Source organism: Octodon degus, unplaced genomic scaffold (assembly GCF_000260255.1).
Source record: "Octodon degus isolate 3935 unplaced genomic scaffold, OctDeg1.0 scaffold00117, whole genome shotgun sequence".
NCBI classification, from domain to species: domain Eukaryota; kingdom Metazoa; phylum Chordata; class Mammalia; order Rodentia; family Octodontidae; genus Octodon; species Octodon degus.
Window position 1 is genome coordinate 7307373 of NW_004524693.1, and position 19566 is coordinate 7326938.

Below are 19566 nucleotides of genomic sequence, written 5' to 3' on the forward strand. Positions count from 1 at the left end.
GTTTTGAAACTGTCTCATTGCTATTTGTTTCTCAATAAAATAAAGTAAAATAAAATAAAATTTGGAGGATGAAGAAACACCATGCATAGTATTTGGCTTCTAATCAGTATTTAAAGAAAATAAAAAAATAAAGATATTGGTAGCATTCAGAGTACAGTTTCTTGAGAAAATTGTTTCTAAAATCTATTATAAATCTTTCATATTTGTTTTATAATCTCATCTACCTGTAGAGCCCTACCAGAAATAAAATGATTTTGATTTCTGATGCAAAATCTGTTAGTGCATATTCATTGAATACCTATGGTGTACAAGAATGGAGTTTTAAGAAATTAACCTTACTGAAATGTCCGTGTTTCTGTGCTCTCGTTCTTTTATATTTCTATGCCTGTGACCTGAGTAATCCTGACTTTTCAAAAAATGACTACAATATAAGGCAATGACACATGGAATTGTAGAGCAGACACATACACTCCACTAAGGTCTTATATAGAAACCTGGAGAGCAGTAGCAAGGTACTGGGAGGACTTAACATGGGCAAGATACATACTAGTCGATATAGATAGCTTAGGTTTTGCTGAGCCCACACATCCAGAAAGAAAGAGGATCATTTTTCCACATGCAGGCATGCTGTTAGCTCTGAGCTTCCTGGAGGCCAAGCAGAAATGGAACCATGACAGTTTAAGACTGCTACACATTAATACACACAGACTCAATTGTGAGGACAGCAGCCCCCTCCCATGTAGCCTCTCATCCTTCTTTTCTGTCTTATAGTTTAGCCTGACCTAATAATTTACATGTGGATGCTTCCTTGTTCTTTAAAACATACTTGATATAAACAAGCCAGTTTGCGACATATAAACAGTTTGAGGAGAGATTTTTTAAAAACATTTATCTTGTAGCCATAAAATTTACTTCTCATAGAAAGCTCTCTGGGTTGTTTTTGAATTTTCAGGCTTTCAAAGTTAAGCATCACAGATTTCCTTAACCAAATTCTTTTTTTCCCATAATTTTATTGATAAATAAATAGTAATGAGACAGTCTCAAATCAAATTGGTAGGACAGCTTCAATAATCAACACACTGTATACATTCTTCCTAGTGTTAACCAAATTCTTATACCAGCCTGGAAGTTTTGGGAGATTCTTTTTTTCTTTTTCTTTTTTTACTTAGTTTCCTTTTTTAAAAGAGAGCAAAAAACAATATAAAAACCAAAAACTTATAAGTGTACAGAATTTCACTTAACAAAGTAATAGGAATTTAACAGTATTTGTTATAATACATAGTGTTATCTTCCAACATTATTCATATTGCCAGATATATGCATATAAAATTGAAAGAAGGAAGAAAAAAATGAGAAGTGTATAAGAAATTAAGAAGAAAAAATCTACAAACAATTGAAAAAATGAGACAAAACTATAACCTTTACCCACACATTCCTTCTCTTGGTTTCCCCTATTATTGTTAAATAGTTCCCTATTATTATTTAATATTTCATAACATAACACAATTAGTATAATGAAATGACAGAACTAAACAAAAAAGGGGATACAGATGAATGTCCATTTTGTATCTGTGTATTCAAAATGGTTAGGATAGATACATAGTTACTTTCTCATAATGAATAGAGGGATTTGTTCTAATAGTGTTTGTAAATAGAATATCATGTCTGCATCTTGTACAGCAAATGACCACTAGGAAGAGAGTATGCAATGTGTTAATTATTGAAACTGTAGCACCAATTTGATTTGAAACTGTCTCATTTGTATTTGTTTCTCAATAAAATTATGAAAAAAAAGAATGTGCAGATTTAATTTTCTTTTATGTATTTAGTACAAGGTCTACAGGGTTTCACCACACAGATCCGACTAGCAGTGATTCTCCTGTTCTCAGCTTTCCAAGTGGGAGGTGTATGCCACCACACCCAGTCTCAATCACAGTCTCAGTGTACCCTGGGAGTGGGGCCAGCACAGCATGCTGGGGATTGAACTCTGTCTCTGTGCTCTGCCTAAGCAGGCACTTTCATCCGCTGAGCTATCTGGCCAGCCCTAATATTCACTCAACAAACTGAAAGGAAGAGAGTTATAATTTTTAAGAAGCCTAGTTTGGCTGTTTGAGTTTGGCCCTCAGGTGGATTAGGCCAAGGTTTTGGTTAAGTGAGAGTGCCAATTTTCTAAAAGAAAAGGCTGACCAGTACATTGCTCACTAGAGCATTCTGAACTTGTCTGTGGAATCTTTTTGCTACCCTACAATTTCCTGTTGGTTATAAATGAAACCTTTCTAGTTGTTAATGCAGGCTGTGAAATTTTTTAATAGCATGTAATTAATCATAGGAGGTTGTGGGGGGGATTCACTAAGTGTGAGTTACAGAAGAGAAGCTGGACAAGGCACTAGGACCTAGAAGGCATCTATCCACCCTGGCAGGAATTTCTTGCTTGGAGCTCAGACAACAAAGGCATAGAGAGATTGGTTTTCTTTCTCTCAGCATCTCCACCCAACCAGCAGAAAAACCGGTGAGTGGGTTTTCCACTGATTTTCAAGCAGAATGTAACAGATGTCAAATGGGAAAAGCACAAGGCAAAGGGCTCTCTCTCTCTCTCTCTCTCTCTCTCCCTTTCTCTATCTCCTTCTCCTCCCTTTTTCTTTCTCTTTCCTCTTCTGGATTGACTTATTCTATTGGATTTTTTTCCTTAAGGCTGTACCTGGGATTTTCCTTTGGAAAAGTGAGTTTGATGTGCCTTTGTTTTCACTATGATGTTAATTAAGAACCTCTGATCCTAAAGCAAAGCAAAGCATTATTGGCATGTCTGGGGAAATGCTTGCTACTTGTCTAGAGGAGGTGGGGTCTTACTACTGCAGGTTGTCTGACACAGACAATGCTGAGCTCAGCATAGGTCATGGTGACATTGGGAAAAAAGGGGAACCGAGCCTGGAAATCTAACCAGACACCAGCCCCCTTTTATCTCCTGTCCCTCTAGTCTTTTGCCAATATATCGGTGTGGCAATGTATAGCAGCTGAGCCTTGCTTGCTTTGTGAGTCCATTTATTTTCATCTGTGAGATGCATGCTAATAATTTGGTTCTTAGGGCGTCAGTACCTTTGCTAGTGTTTGGAGGTTTAGCTTTATTTGGTTTCATTTTTTTTTGTGTGTGTGGGGGTGGCTGGGTGTGAGCTCAGCAGACAGAAAGGGCAAAATCAAAGCCTGACAGATAACCATCTTTGCCTCAGCTGATCAGCCGGGCAATCGACAAGTTTGGGGTAAAATGCCTGCTGTGATGGCAAAATGCCCCTTCAGTCAGGGTAGAAGCCCTGAACAATGAAAGGTGTGCTTGCTTGTGAAGGTCCCATATGCTGTTCAGGAACTCATCTGGGAATCTTTAGACAATTCAATTATTTCATTAAGAGGTGTTGCTGCATTGGTGGGGAGAGGATCAAGCACCTGGGGGGGATGCTTTGGAACCAAATGGTACCAAAAGGAAAGCAGAGCTAAGAACTTGTTAAATAACTGATTTTTCGAATCCTTGTTTTATTTCCAGCTCATTTCTTGTGAATATCAGATAGATGCACCAGTTTGGTGGGGAGAGGTTTTGATGAATAGCACAAAGACACTGGTTATTCCCTGGAGGCTGTCCCTTTAAAAGAGAATTCTAGTTTATTCTGGGGGAGGGGACGCACACATTAGAGTAAGAAAAAGGATTTGGAATAAAATTAAAACACTCCCCTTCACAGTCATTGTACTGAGATGCAGACTGCTCCTCTCACTGGAGATGCTAACCTTGGCTAGCTCCTTCTGTTCTCTTCAAGGGGAATTTTGTCAAGCTATGGATTCATTTACAACTGTTAATCATGTGGGCATGTGTGAGGAAACAGATGCCAGTTTTAATGTATTTAGCCCGAAGTTACAATTTGATAGGAGCCTCTGTCAGTAAGTTCCAGGATTTTAAGCTTTTTCAAAATCCCTCCCTATCCCCTGTTTGGAGCAGTGCCAAAAGTGCCTCCCTTTCTGTCTCTTATTCCCCACCCCCACAACCACCAGCACCCCAGCCCAGCCCCTCCTTCTTCTCTATTAAGATCAATATTCCTGCAGGTCAGGGGCAAACAGCAGATGGGTCACAGGCTTTTTTCAGCCAATTCTTTTCACAAGCAGCAGATTGCAGATCTGGATCTGGCTAATATTTATTCTTTTCTTTTTCTTCCCCCCTCTCCTCACCCGTTTTTCTTTGCCTCTCCTTACCCCTTTCTCCAACACTCAGGTCTCTGAAGTTCCACCAAAATATGGAACTTGATTTTGGACACTTTGACGAAAGAGACAAAGCATCCAGGAACATGCGAGGCACACGGATGAATGGGCTGCCTAGTCCCACGCACAGTGCCCACTGTAGCTTCTACCGAACCAGAACCTTGCAGGCACTGAGCAATGAGAAAAAGGCCAAGAAGGTACGTTTCTACCGCAATGGGGATCGCTACTTCAAGGGGATTGTGTACGCTGTGTCCTCTGACCGTTTCCGCAGCTTTGATGCTTTGCTGGCTGACCTGACTCGATCTCTGTCTGACAACATCAACCTGCCTCAGGGAGTGCGTTATATTTACACCATTGATGGATCCAGGAAGATCGGAAGCATGGATGAGCTAGAGGAAGGTAATTCAAGCGGTGGGTGGTAGCCCTTGGTGGGAAATGGCTATGATTATGTTCTCAGAATTTATTGAGAGAAATTAAGCAATGTGTCTTTCAAAGCATAAGCTGAATGAGGCTCAGACTTCTGATTCTGTAGGCACAAACAGAACCGTGAGCCATCCTACTCCATACCCTTCAGTCTCCTCTGGGGTTCAAAGATGGATGGTGGAGTATACAACAGAAAGTCTGAATTACGGTGTTTAGATCTTATTCATAAACAATTATGAGTGGTAATGTCAAGGCAGACCCTGAAAACCTTAGCGTTGTATCAGGGAAGGACATTTGGTTGGGTTAATAGAGAGAATATGTCCAAATTGACTTTGAATTGTAGAAAAAATGATTTGTAAATTGCGATTCATTGGAGGTATGCACCCTGAAAGCAGGACTTCCTGGACTTATTTACAGAACATGTACTTTTAGGTAAGTGGTGGCTGCTCAGCTGTTGCTTCTAAAAAGCCCACTTGAGGGTGTGTCCCTGGGGTTGAGATCATTGATAGAAATGCCAAAGAAAGCTGTAGGTATGACTGGTATTTAATAAAGATCACTCCTATTAGAATAGAACTAACTCACTGAACGTCAATCCTTTAAAATTCTCCCTAGATTTTGATCTTCAACTGGAGGGTTTTTTTTTTTTTTTAGATTGCTGAAAATTCTGACAACCTGTGTACTCACATGAAAATAGGAAAAATCCCAGGTCTTACCAACTCACTCAAATATAAAGCATTTGTGGTCATTTAGAATATAGAGGAATTTTGTTAATTTGTAAATTACTAAATAAATTATATTGAAGATAATTTCCTACCCTTTAACTTGGTGGGTATGATATATGATCAATTTAGTATGATACAATGCTTTGAAGGATAGCCTCAAGGAAGGATGACAATGAAACTGTTATTTCTCAAATCCTTCAACATTATTCAGTCTTCTTGCCCCAGTCTTCTGACAAAGGTGAGACTAGCATAGAGAAATTGCTAAGAAATCCAATCTGTGAAATGGCCAAGAAAGAAAGCAAAACAGACATTTAATGATTTGTTTTAAGAGTACCCCCGCCACTACTTCACAGCTTCTAAGTTTCTTGTGTTCCTAGACAAAGGAGCATGAGGGGTTCCCTTGCACAAGACCCCGTTTCTCTTAAGCAGCCATTGTTGCTCATGTCAGGGGACAATTACTTATAGAAAACAGGGTCCAAAAGGTTGTTATATTGAAATCTCAGGATTCAAGTGCTAGATTTTTCTTCACAACTGACCTTGAAAAGTAGTCCCAAGGAGGTTTGGATGATTTGATTATGTGCAGAATGAGTATGTGTCAGAGGTAAATCCTAGGTCATTTCTGACCATCAAAGATTGGCCATTCTACTGCACATCTTGAAATAAAGAGGTGTCAGGGCAGATTGGAAGGGCTTAAAATTAGGCTGAGAGAACTGTCCAACAAAGTCACCAATAGGGTGAGTGTCCTTTGTCATTGCAAAATCCATATCTCAGTCAAATTTGAAGGGATTCTCTGTAATAACTTTCACAAAGAACCCTGTTTATCTGTTATGTTTTCCTTTGTACTAGTTATGATCTCAGAATGCTAAAAAGTTTTGAAAAAAGTGACGATGCATTCATAATAAAGATTAGAACATTCTTGTAGCTGATATAAGTATTATGTACAGATTTTCCCCAAATTTATTTTTTATATACTTATTTTTTCCTTCTCTCTGTGTGTGTGTGTGTGTGTGTGTGTGTGTGTGTGTGTGTGTACGCGCGTGCGCGTTGGGAAACAGCTGATGATGAACAATCTCAATATAAACCCATAATAAATATAATTTTGAAAATACTGTAGATTTCTTTTCAGTTGACTTCTCTTGAGTCTTGTTTGATTGGACTTCTCTCCTGTACCACTCATGGGTGCAGTGGTACTTACTGATAAATTCCTAGACAAAGTAGAATGTGAATAAGGTTCATTTACATTTATTCATATGTCATCGCATAAGTTACAGGGGATGTCAATGCTTTTCCAGTCCTGAGTATTGCCCATTCTGTCAAGAAAACTGAGGGTGGCTTTGGGATAATGTTCATAAATATGATCAATTTTCCCCCTGCTGTCAAGCCAAATGGAAGAGGCTACTGGAATAAGGAGAATACAGAAAATAAGTCTGGTACTGTCCTATTTTGACCTTTAAGACTATTCGTCCAGGAAAGAAAGACAAAACTCTTTTTACTTTGTTTACCTTTGGAAGTAGTTGAATGAAAGATTAAAAAATTTCATATACACTGTTTCCTCTTAGCCTTCAAATTGAAAAAGGTTGGAAAAATTCCTGAGTGAGGAATCAGGAGACTTGAGTGCTAATGTTTCCATTATAATGGAAAAAATAAGCCTGTTGAATTAGATTTGGATGACATGGAGCATTTGCCAGCTTCTAGCTTGTGTCCTTGGAGAAACCACTGGCAATCCTGAGACTCAGTTTTTCACATATAAAATGGGAATTCCTGCTTTGAGAATAAAGTAAGACAATGAGCATGCAGCGTCTGGTATGCTACTGCGCACTGTAGCACTCAATAAAGAGCAGCTTTATTGTACAAGTTTTCCAGTTTACAGCTTTTAGCTAAGTAGTATTTCCATATCATCTATGTGACTAATATCGCTTTTAAAAATAATTTTTTAAAAATAACATTATGAAGGTATAACTTGCACAGTATAAAAATCTACCCATTTAAGTTACAGTTCAGTGATTTTTAGATAAGTAAGTGGTGTAACTATCATTGTAATGTAATTTTAGATCATTCTCATCTCCCCCAATAGAAAGCTGTACCAGTTCACTTTCCTTTTCCATTTCCCCAACCTCTCCATCCCTAGGCAACCATCTATCATTATGTCTTTATAGATTTGCTTATATCAGTCATTTCTTGTGAATTAAGTTATACACTACATGCTCTTTTGTGCTTCTTTCTCTTAGAACGCTTTCAAGGTTTATATATGTTGTACTGATGTGTTTCAGCATTTTCTTCCTTTTTATCGAGGAGTAACATTTCCTTTTATGTACAGACCATGTTTTGTGCATCTCTTGTGAGAAATATTCTAAACTGTAAGACTAGCAACAACTTCCTTCTCCATAAATGAGGGTGACTGTGAGGACAAAATAGAGATATATGGAAGCACACTGACAAGATGAAATGGAAGCTATAAGGTGCCATTATTGTTAATGTGAAAATAATAACAGTGAAAACCATAATAATGATGTGAATGATGATGCCAGTGAGAGATTGTAATGGCCTGTGTTTCCCAAACCTGCTTGTCTTTGAAAATCTTTCAGAGCTTTAGAAAGAATATATATTTTGGGGCCACACTTTGCAACTGTTAAATGAGATTTCTCAGGAGTAGAGGCATGGAATTTGCTTTAAGAGATCTTCAATGATTCTTATTTTTATTTTACTTGAAACAGAAAAAAACAAAAATAAAAACCAAACAGTTTCAAAACAGGTTAGTAAGAGAGTTACAATAATTAATACATTACATGTTGTTGTCTTTGTAGTTATTCAGAGTACAAGATATAGGCATGATATCTTGTCCAAAAAATATTAGTGTGAAGCTTTCTTTTCAATGAACTAAGAGAAACAAGCTGTATAACTATCTTAACTATCTTGTATGTAAATATTTAAATTTTTTCCCTTCCTTCCTATACCATGTTTCCATCACAGTTTGTCTTTTCTTTTAATCATTTTCTTCCTAATTCACAGTATCTACTGTATATTTTGGATCTTATTTGCTTTTTTAGTTTCTCACACTACAGAGACAACATGATGTTTACACATAAGGGTCTGATCATCTCACTTGAGTTATATCCACTTATCTATAAAAGTCTCCAGTTTATCCCTCTTTATAGCTGATATATATTATATATTATAGATTTATATATATAATTATATAATCTATAATCTCTATCTATCTATCTATCTATCTATCTATTTATCTATCTATCTATCTATCTATCTATCTATCTATCTATCTATCTATCTATCTATCTCCATGGCTTTTTTATTCATTCATTGGATGATGGGCATTTGGGTTATATCCAAATGTAACTATTACAAATTGTGCTGCTATAAACATGGATTCACATATGTCACTGTGGTATGTTTTCCACATTTCCTGGAGGATACCTAGGAGAATAGTTTGGTCAAATGGAACCTCAAATCCTTTTTTGAGGAATCTCCATCATATTGATTTCTGTAGTAGTTGTACGGTCTATACTGTACAGTAGAGAAAAATTCCTTTTCCTTACAGCTCCAGTGACTCTGAAGATTTAGATTTGGGAAGTATTAGATTTAGTGAATTTGATGATCCCCTTCAGCTAACAATCTTGTTGAGAATCTCTATGAATGCATAAATCTTTGTTTTTGATTTTTACTTTACAAATCTTAAAAGAAAAATAGAATATAGAACATATGATATTTTCAAATGGCCACATTATTCAATATTTAACATAAAATAAATTGAAATAAAAGGCATCACTCTCACTTTGTGGCACCCTTTCGCCTTGTGCTTCTAGCCAGCTGTCTGCTACCCCGACTCTTTCAGCATCTGGCAGCAGACAATATGTTTTATGCTCCATTTTACTGAATCATCAGGTTTCTAATGTCAGCTTTTCCACAACTCCTTGTGTACTCGAAGGTTCTTAACAACACTACAAGGGATGTGGTCCTCATTAACTGTGTCCCAATAAATCAATGGATGAAATCCACTGGTGGTATTGCTTTTTGTCTCGTCTTTCATCCTATTGTATTCCGTCCAATCCCTTTTGCACTTCCTGTATATATAAAGCCTAGATCTATTTTAGAAGGATATATTCACTACTCAGTTTTTGTGAATGCAAATTGACACTTGATCTTAGCCAAATGGTGGAGAAATGGTTGTCAATCCAAACTGTGGTAAGTTTGAGCATTAATATGGAAACCATGGGACAGAATATTTATAACTAGAGCAGTTTGGGAAAATCTGGTCTGTATAGTAACAATATGACCCAGTTCCTTTGGCACAGCTCATTTGTTCCAGTGGGATCAAGACATGTTTTTATTAATTTATTTGTCAAAAACTAACACTTAAAACTACCCAGGAAGTCTGCATTATTAGTGGCTATGGTATACAAGAAAGTGTCATTTAATATAATAAAATAGCTTTTAATATTTTCTTTCTTGAGTTAGAAAGCCCTGGAGAAGAAGAGAAAACCCAAGCAAAACAATTTTGCTCTGAGAAGATAAAAGCTTATTTAATAGTTTTGAGAATAGGATCTTCCTAAAACCGAAGAAGGTTGATAATAGACCATTTTGAGCCCCAAACTTGTCATATTCTATACTTTTTGTGTGGTTCCATGACTCTTTATCTCCTCACTCTAAAACAGGTTTTCAGTTCCAGCAAATTGTCACAGCAAGATGTGTAGGAAGCACCAAGTAACAGTAAATATTTAAAATGTTTGCAAAATCAGAACAAGGAAGCCTTAGTCTAGTAAGGCAGCACATTTGATGTCTTTCCAGTAAAAGAGAAGGGGCCTTTGTCATGGGCATCTATTTCTTCAATATTTGATTACTGTAACACCTTTATTTCGTCAAGTCTGTTTGAGATGGAAGAGAGAAGAAAATCCATTCTTACTAACCTTTAAGCCTAGAAGGGACTCAGTTATCACTGAGTAAAATATCATTAATTTATGGATGAAAGAGCTGTGACTCAGAGAGATTAAGTGAGCTGCATGAGGTCACACAGCTCCTAAGTACCTGTTGGAATTTGAACCCAGCTTCACCAGACTCCTGATTTTGAGCATTAATATGAAAACCATGGGACAGAATATGTATAACTGGGGTGGTTTGGGAACCTCTGGTCTGTATAGTAATACATACTGGGTCATGGATATATGAGCCAGTTCCTTTGGCACAGCTCATTTGTTCCAATGGGATCAAGACACATTTTTATTAATTTATTTGTCAAAAACTAACACTTAAAACTACCCAGGAAGCGAGTACTCTTCACCATCTCAACAATCCTGGCCTCAGGGAGCAGCAGCAGTAACTTTCCTGATCATTAGTTATAGAGTCCCAGCATTTGCAGCTGAAGGTTTCGGTGGCATACCCAGAGCTGTGCTTAGAGTGATCGCAGCTCACATCCTAGAGGGCTAATTTTGCTACTCTCTCTTTTCTTTTCTTCAGGTTCAACTCTTTCTCATTACTTTTCCTTCTCTCTCAAACTTTTCTTCATGCTTTTCCTCTTTACACCTTCCTTTTATTCTCTGTTCCTTCATATGAGAGACTTAAAAGCAGTAGGAATTTATGAGGTGATTGCTATATTTTTTTCTGGATTCAGCACTTTCTATTTATCTTTTGATTTGTACTGCATACAATCCTATTAGGTAGGTATTACTATTAGAACCTGTACTTTGCAGCTAAAAAAGACACTGTAGTCATGGGAGGCTAGGTGACTTACCCCAATGTACACAACTAAGAGGTGTTGAGAACCACCTTATGACTGACATTATATCAGCTGTTCTTTTTCCATTGCCCTGTATTCAGGCCAAAAAGAGAGGGTAGTGACTAAAATGTACCCTTGGAAGGTGCTCAACATAGATTTGGCTAAAGGGTGGACCCTTTGCAAAGTTCTTCAGTGCCATATGATACCATAGTTGTTTCCATCATGTTCATTTTCATCTGGGGGTAGTTAATCATATTCATAGTTCAGAGGCTTAAGAGGTTTAAGAGGTGGGGCAGAGGAAGTCCAGAGCTTTAACGGCTACACAGCTGACTCGCCAGAAGAGACTGTCGATGAGCGAAATCATAAATACATCGTGTTGCACATTTTCATGCTAGCAGTTGTCGGATAGACTTTTAAAGTACATGACAAGTTATGGAAAACATTTGACTTGAGGCAATGTCCTCTTGGAAGGTACCCATGAATTTGGGGAAGTGCTAAGGCAAGAGGTTGCTTTTAGTGTGCAGTAAATATTGGTTCTGAATATATGCAAGAACTGAAAAAGGTTTCTTTATGCTTTTAAGTCACAAACTAAAGACCCTACCCTCCAGTCCCTGGACTAAGTTTGGATGGGCCAACAAGGAAGTCGTAGAAATTCAGGTTTCTTTTAGCTGGTGTCTTAATTGTGCAGGTGTGTGCCAAGTGAGAATGGTGCGGGTGCTTCCTACACATCTTCCCTTGGTCCTCCTGTCAAAACAGAACCCTGGTGGCTTCTGAACCTGAGAGTAGCTTTGGGTGTGCCTCTCCCTCATCCCCTCCTTTTCCACACACACACGTACATGTTCTCCAAGGTGCTCTAGAGATGCTAGCCCAATTTTCTCTGGGCACCAACTGAGAAATTTATGAATTTATATGACTTGAAGGATCTGGTGGTACAGCAATCAATATTTGCAAAGGGAGGGTGTTATCAGCCTCATGTGCCTGAATGTCTCTGTGTGGTTCTCGTGCTGAGACCAAAGGAAAGAGAAGAGCCATCGCACTGCCATAGTGTTTAATGTTTCCTCTGCACTGGCTGGGGTTGATTTATTTACTTAGAGTTGTTACTGATGACTTCAGGCTGATTAAATTACACTATTTCTGGAGCTCAACCTCTGGATGAACTTCTGTATACTTAGAAGCTAATGTGATTTACTTTACAAATACAGCATTTTTTCAATATTTTCACCCTTGGGCTGAGCCTACTTCTTTCTCTTTCTTCAGCTGTTAGTAGGGTTCAGTCTCCTCCTCTTGCCTGTGACCCCTGCATGTCTTCTCCTGGATTAGTCATTTCCCTCAGCCCAATAAAATTCAAAACCAAGACGAGATATCCCCAATCTATGTATCAGGCTGGATAATGTATCTTCAGAACTCTACCTCCTTAATCATGGCAGCCAAAGGAGAGCATTGAAGAAGATGGCCTCAAGTACACAGATCTAATCTACAGCATTTGGGGGGATAGAGAGATGCAAGGTGGTAGTAGAACTATAACAGAGTGTTTTTGAAGTAAGAGCTAGACTTGAAAACACAAAGAATTCTGTGTGTGTGTGTGTGTGTGTGTGTGTGTGTGTGTGTGCTGTGTGTGTGCTTGCTTGTGTTTTGAATATATGTGTGCATAACTGTGTCTTCTACTGCTCATGCATACACAAAGATGGAGAAAATATCTAAATAACAATCTGTATACACACACACACACACACACACACACACACACACACACACTTCCCATTTCAACATTTCCTGTCAGTTTCTTTCTTTCTTTCTTTTTTTTTTTTCCAGTACCAGGGATTGAACTCAGGCCCTTGTGCTTGCCAGGCAAGTGCTTATTCTACTGAGCCATCTCCCAGGCCCTTAACATTTCCTGATTAGCCAAATGCTATGTACAGGGACTGGGGAGATGGCTCAGTAGAATAAGCACTTGCCTGGCAAGCGCAAGGGCCTGAGTTCAATCTCCGGTTCTGCCAAAAAAAAAAAAAAATACTATGTACAAAGGATGGTCTGACCTCTTACCAAGTATATAGTATATATCTGACATGCAAGATTATTTAGTTCACTTTAATTTGCAATGAAAAATGGTTAACTTTGGAAGTTCTCCTTAGTTTACAGTGTAACAAGAGAATAGAGTTATGAGTCCAAAAACAGCACAGGAAGATTAGTAAGTGGAGACATGTTAAAAGTACTCCAGTAATGCTTCCAGATGTTAGCAAACCTTCTAGGAACTCCAGGAAAACCATATTAAAGTCAAGAATTCCACTTGTTAGATTAAACATGAGTGTTCATTGTACTTAGAACTCTTAACTGTACAAGATTCTTCAATAGGTATGCCATTTTATTACAGCATATTTTGCTGATCACTTTCATTTTTTAATTTTTAATTTTTAAGGACAACACAAAATAGTAATAAAAGGGATGGCTTGGATAATTATGCTGTGAATTGCTGATCACTTTTGAAGTTTTGATCTTTTTCATTTTCTAAAGAGAACAAAGTACAGTAAAAAAATAGAAACAACACAGAATTTCACTAAATAAAATGATAGGAATTCAACAATGACTGTTTTATTGCATACTGTTGTCTTCAATTTAGTAATTCAGATGACCAGATTTAAGCATGCAAAGTTGGTCAAAAAATTAAACATAAGAGAGAAAAAAACTAAGTCTTAATGGCTTCATTCAATTTTAATGATCCAAGTTGTGAGATAACTCATTTAGGAATTGTACGTGAGGTTGGCTATTTTCATTATTTCATCAAAAGTCTTTCCCCAGCCTCACTGTATATGCTTTAGGTAGAGTCTATGTATCTGCTGTGGAACTAATCACCTAACCACTTATTTCTTCCCTCAGGGGAAAGCTATGTCTGTTCCTCAGACAACTTCTTTAAAAAGGTGGAGTACACCAAGAATGTCAATCCCAACTGGTCTGTCAATGTAAAGACATCAGCCAATATGAAAGCTCCCCAGTCCCTGGCCAGCAGCAACAGTGCCCAGGCCAGAGAGAATAAGGACTTTGTGCGCCCCAAGCTGGTGACCATCATCCGCAGTGGGGTGAAGCCTCGGAAGGCCGTGCGTGTGCTTCTGAACAAGAAGACGGCCCACTCTTTTGAACAAGTCCTCACTGATATCACTGAAGCCATCAAACTGGAGACCGGGGTAGTTAAGAAACTCTACACTCTGGATGGAAAACAGGTAAGTATCTTTTCAAAGTACTTTTCTAATTTTTCTAAATCCGTGGATGACTGTGTTACACCTAAGCCATTATTTCTGACTGAGGGCCTCATCTTCTACATCTCACTATACCTAACTGATATTATATGTCTTATTTGAGCAAAGGTCTTTTCAGCAGACAAAAGATTGTCCAGGAATCTGAGGCTTTGAGAGTCAACCCTCTTCTAATTGACCAAATATAATGATCCTTTTAGCATCTGTTTTCTTATCTGCTAAGAAAAAAATGCTAAAAACTAGATCTGCTAAAAACTAGATCCCATAAATAGTTATTTGTATAAACTTATCTATTATATGATGTAAACTTGACTACTCATACATAAAATTTAAGATGAGATTTGCCCACTTAATTTTTTTGGGTACCCTCCTCTTAGTGTTCTACACCCAGTCTGATGAAAGAAGGTTAAGGCGACCTTCATATACTAAGAAAAGAGTCAGATATGGAGAATCACTGCAGCCTCTGGTTCACTGTCTGTGTTGCACAGAACTTTCTTTCTCTCTCTCTCTCACTTCTCCACATGATATAGCTCTCTTAATTTGTTTTCACTGATGGTTTCTGTGAGAAAAGGACTATTTCAGGATGCTAAAATTAGACCAAGAAAGATGCTGCCATCTGTTCTCCTCCAAATCAGGTTCTTCATGTCATTTCTTATACTACTGAAGTACCACCTATATTAATATCTGGGAAAGAATGTAGCCAGGCGCCTCCATCAGACAGATGTACCATTGAGTATAATGGTCTGTAAATATATGCAAAAAATATTTCAAGGGAATTGCACAATGGCTACATTTATTGGTTCTAAAGTGAATCCTGGTGCTCCATCACACAAAACAAGTATAGATTGTTAGCAGTCCATAATTCTACCTCTTGAAATGCCTTTGGTGTTTAAACAACTCTACAAATCCTAAGAAGGATGATTCACTATACATCAGAATGAGTGATGATTGCTCAAATGCAGAACTATGCCTTTTCTCATCAATTCTGATTTATAAGATTCAAGATTTTCAGTATCTGGTCATTCCTATCCATGTGTCATTGGCAGTTTTGGTAAATTTGTGACTTTTATTTACTTCTTACCATTCTGTGATCTGAAAGGGAGAAATACGACTCAAGAATTTTAGAGGGAAAAATAAGACTCAAGAATTTTAGAATTGCATCATCTCAGAGTAGATGAATTTAGAAGCCAGCACGTTTAATTTCCCACCTAAGGCAGGGATGTGCTTGATAATTGTTTTATAAGTAGCCTAATCCAATGTGGCTTTTAGAGAACTTTTGTTGTTTTGATCATGAGTCTGCTTGCCAATACCTTCAGCCTAAGTCATACAGAACAAAATATAAAAGAAGTACATAGGATTGAAGTTCAAGAGTTTTGGTCTCTAGTCTCAATACTGCCACTTCCTGTGGAAACTTGGCCTAACCATGTAACTGTCCAGAACTTCACAGTTCCTCTTTGCACAGAGTGACCTATCGCACCTCTTCTGCTCATCTTCACACTATTCTTTTGAGGATCAAATGAAACAGTGGCTTTGAAAGCAATCTAAATGAAAGCCCATATACATCTGCAGACAACTCATGATTAAATGAGGTTTAAGGCAGTTTGCAGACAACTCATGATTAAATGAGGTTTAAGGCAATTTGCATACATCTGAATTATCTTCTCCCAACTTTACATTTATCATTCTCCTTATAAGTTCCCAACATTTTGTGGAACTATACAACATGTGATTACTTCTAATCATGTAAAGGGCCACTTCCACCACCCAATTAAGGGATCTCCAGTGCAAGGACTAGTGGATTGTCATCATTAGCAGGCAATACCAAGTGGTAAGCCCTCTCCAACAACCTTCAACCATCAGTTTTCATTTCTCTGAGCAGCACTCTATAAAATAGCAGCATGGGATATGATGTGTCTGTACAGAGAATGAAGGAAGTGATGCTTCAATGCTTAATGTGTCCCTTTCCAGCATCTGTATGTCTGTGTATATAGATCCTTCTCTGTAAAATGCTCCCACTGCTCACCCTGACCCTAAGAGATCATCTTGTTTAAATGTTATTTTTTCTTTGAACAGTTCTTTTTGCATTAGGCATATTAGAAGTAGTCCTAACTTTCTTTTAAATTAATGTTCAGATCCTAGCACATTGCAAATCAATGGATGTTGATTGCGTTAACTGGCATAAAGAGATTCTCACATGGCTTAGGTAGATAATGTGAGAAACTCTCCTCTTTCAATGCCCCAGATACTGTCCTTAAGTCTATCAGAAGAGATAGGGAGTTTCCAAAGGAACACACACTCCCACCTGGTCAACTTCCATCTGCTGTTTTCCTTGAAAGTCACTGAGGTCAGTAATTTAAAGTAATATTCCCTGAAGTGTGTTTTAAAGACAATTGCCTATCTCCCCACTCCACAGAACTCTTCAGAAAAGAGTTCTGTAGTCAAATGAGTTTGTAAAATGGTACAAATTCTGTGCTTTTCTTAGAAATGCACAGTGCTTTTGGCACATCAAATATTCTGAGAAGTCTTACATCAAGGAAACCAGTTTAATTATATCCAGGATTTTCCCAATCCTGCTTAGCCACAAGTATTTTAAATGAGAGAGAGAGAGAGAGAGAGAGAGAGAGAGAGAGAGAGAGAGAGAGAGAACAAAGAAATGCTGTCCACAGAAGATACTGAATGCTTAGCAGCTATTACAAGCAGGATTAGTATGAATGGGCTAAAACAACTCAAATACTATTATGTCATTACAGCACTCATGTGAAATAACATATTCAACCAAATCAGATGGCTTTGTCCCCTTCATCTAGGTAATAATTTGCTAAAATAGGCCAGTTTATTACATCAAATTTATTGCTACTTCTGTTTGCTTGTATACTAGTTCACTGATTGGCTTATGTTCATTGATAGGCAGTCTGTAGATACGGCCCTTTTATTTTTCTTCATTTTTAATGTTTAGATGTGTTTTTGGAGTCCGTAGTCTTTGGGAGACTTATGTTTTCTGGTATAGGATACTGGTTTCCTGACTTCTTGCCTCTGAGATACCTATGGTCTATATAGATAGGAAAACTGGCAATCGCTAGTATGAAGAGGTCCAAATTGATTTCTCTCTTTAATAAAAATTTGCCAATGGAATAAAGAGTAGTTGGTAGAGATATGGCTGCTCTCAGAAGACAAATGTATTTCTGAGAGGTCAAAGAGAACATGATAGAGCATTGGGCATCATTGTAATGCAACTGATGTTCTTTTGATTCTTCAGCTTCTAGAGTGGTGTGGTATTTTGAAGAAAATTATTCAAATATGAAAAAACAAGGTACAAGGTATACATTGGCCTTCACACATAAAGCTCATGGAGATATATATATATATATATATATATATGTATATAATTTTCTGGTTCACTTGATATTGGTTCAACAGACATGAAGTCTAGCCTTACAATCAATTCTGAAAGAAAGCATTAAATTTATGTTGAAGATGCAGAGCTTTAATTACAGGCTTCCAGCTGAGGAGCATCCTATCCAGGATCACAGCTGGTCTTCACGCTATCTATTTTCATACTACACTGATGATTGACATCTCTGGGTTCAGTTTGTTCCACACCCAGGATCTATGCAAAAGATAAAAATAAATAAAAAATACTTGTTATCATCCCAAGATACATGCCTAAAGACCAAGTAAGGCACAAGTATGAACTCAGTTGGATGAGTTCATTTCATGTTGCTGGCTTCACATTTCCAATCCTATCTGTTTGGATGAAAGATTCTAGGTCTCAGAGTAACAGGAGAGGTGTAAGCTGATTACAGGATTACTCATACCACAAGATCTTTAGAACAGGAGGTTTAAAGAAATGTTTGAAGCGTAATAGGAAAAGGATGGCATGAAAGATATTTAAGCTGCTGCTCAACAGTACTAGAAAGGCTCGACACTTTCATGTTGCTGTACAAAATAACTAGGTGCTGTGAGCACAAAGGCAACCACAGGAAATGCAAGAATACTGATTGGATTTAACCTGGGATATGTTCAATGCATATCCCAAGATGGATGTCTTTGTTGTTCTCCTGTAGCCAGTTTTTCTCTTCTTCATTATTTGTGCCTTGTGTAATCCCATCTGGTCTTATATTTCTTGGCCTCCAGCTCTCCCAGAGCCAGTCTATCTCCCTTGTGTTATGACCTTGTCATTTCAACAGGATCAATAGAAAAAGTCATGTGGCCCCAAATTATGTCCCAAGAGGGAGTCTCTTATCATTGACCTTCACTTGAGAAAATCAAGGCTGGGAAGGTGACATTTACAGTACTAGAATTTTACTTCCCCAACCATTCATAGATTCTAAGAAATGGGCTTTGAAGGATTGACTGAGAATGAAGTAAATAAGATCAAAAGTGGAAAGACAGCCTGGGCTCTGTGAAAGAACACAGCTTACACAGGAAGCTATTTCCCCATATATGTTGGTAGATTTTCACTTTAAAATAAGGGTTTATTATAGGGGCCACCAAGTCAAATATACTGCCCTCTGGAAATAAAGGAACAAATGCATCCTGGAAAATAATTATTGTTGCAATAATTTACCCTCTTAGAGTTTTGTTGTTATTGAGGTGCTTCTGGATCTGAGCAGTGATGGAATCATTGTCTTAGTTTTCCAATCTTTTGTGCTGACTAATCTGTCACTGCTTAAAATTCAGCAAGTGGAAAGAACCCTAGAGGGGAATTGAGAAACTGAACTTAGATCTTCACTCTGTTCTCTATTGGCTATGTAAAGTGGGGCCAATCATATATCTTCCTGGGATATGATTCAAACTGCGCCTGTATTTGAGGATACTTGGTGCTCAGAGTATTCACTTGAGAGTGCTGCTTCCACCTAGACAGCTTTACTCCAGGATGCTCTGCTCTGCGTACTCCACCTCTGTGTGCTCCTACAGTTGCCGAGGTGATGTGCACTCACCTTGGCGGACACGTTGTTTTCGAGGATGGCCCCTAAGTGGGGCATATATTAAAATTTTTCTTATTATCTCTAATGCGAAAACCAAAAGAATTTTTCAAACTTGTAAGTTGATTTGTCTTCCTTTTCTTTCTACTGTGTATGTTATGAGGAATAAAAGGTAGAAGATTCACAAGCAAAACAAGACAAAAGGCGGGCTGTGGGGCTGGGGATTTGACTCAGTGGCAGAATGGTTGCCTTGAAAGCTGGAAGCCCTGGGTTTGGTCCTTGGC

At 37.9% G+C, this 19566-nt stretch overlaps 1 protein-coding gene across 2 annotated transcripts in view; it reads left to right on the forward strand.

Annotated features, from left to right (window-relative positions):
- The first annotated feature begins 2357 nt into the window (after positions 1-2357).
- Dcx (doublecortin) overlaps positions 2358-19566 on the forward strand; it is a 150622-nt gene continuing 133413 nt past the window's right edge. The window contains exons 1-3 of one of the 2 annotated variants that reach the window (XM_004640024.1): positions 2358-2509; positions 4250-4635; positions 13984-14324. In XM_004640024.1, coding sequence (XP_004640081.1) covers positions 4272-4635; positions 13984-14324 — 705 coding nt within the window. In that variant the 5' untranslated portion in view covers positions 2358-2509; positions 4250-4271. The remainder of the gene's footprint in view (positions 2510-4249; positions 4636-13983; positions 14325-19566) is intronic. The other variant, XM_004640023.1, reaches the window with a different exon arrangement.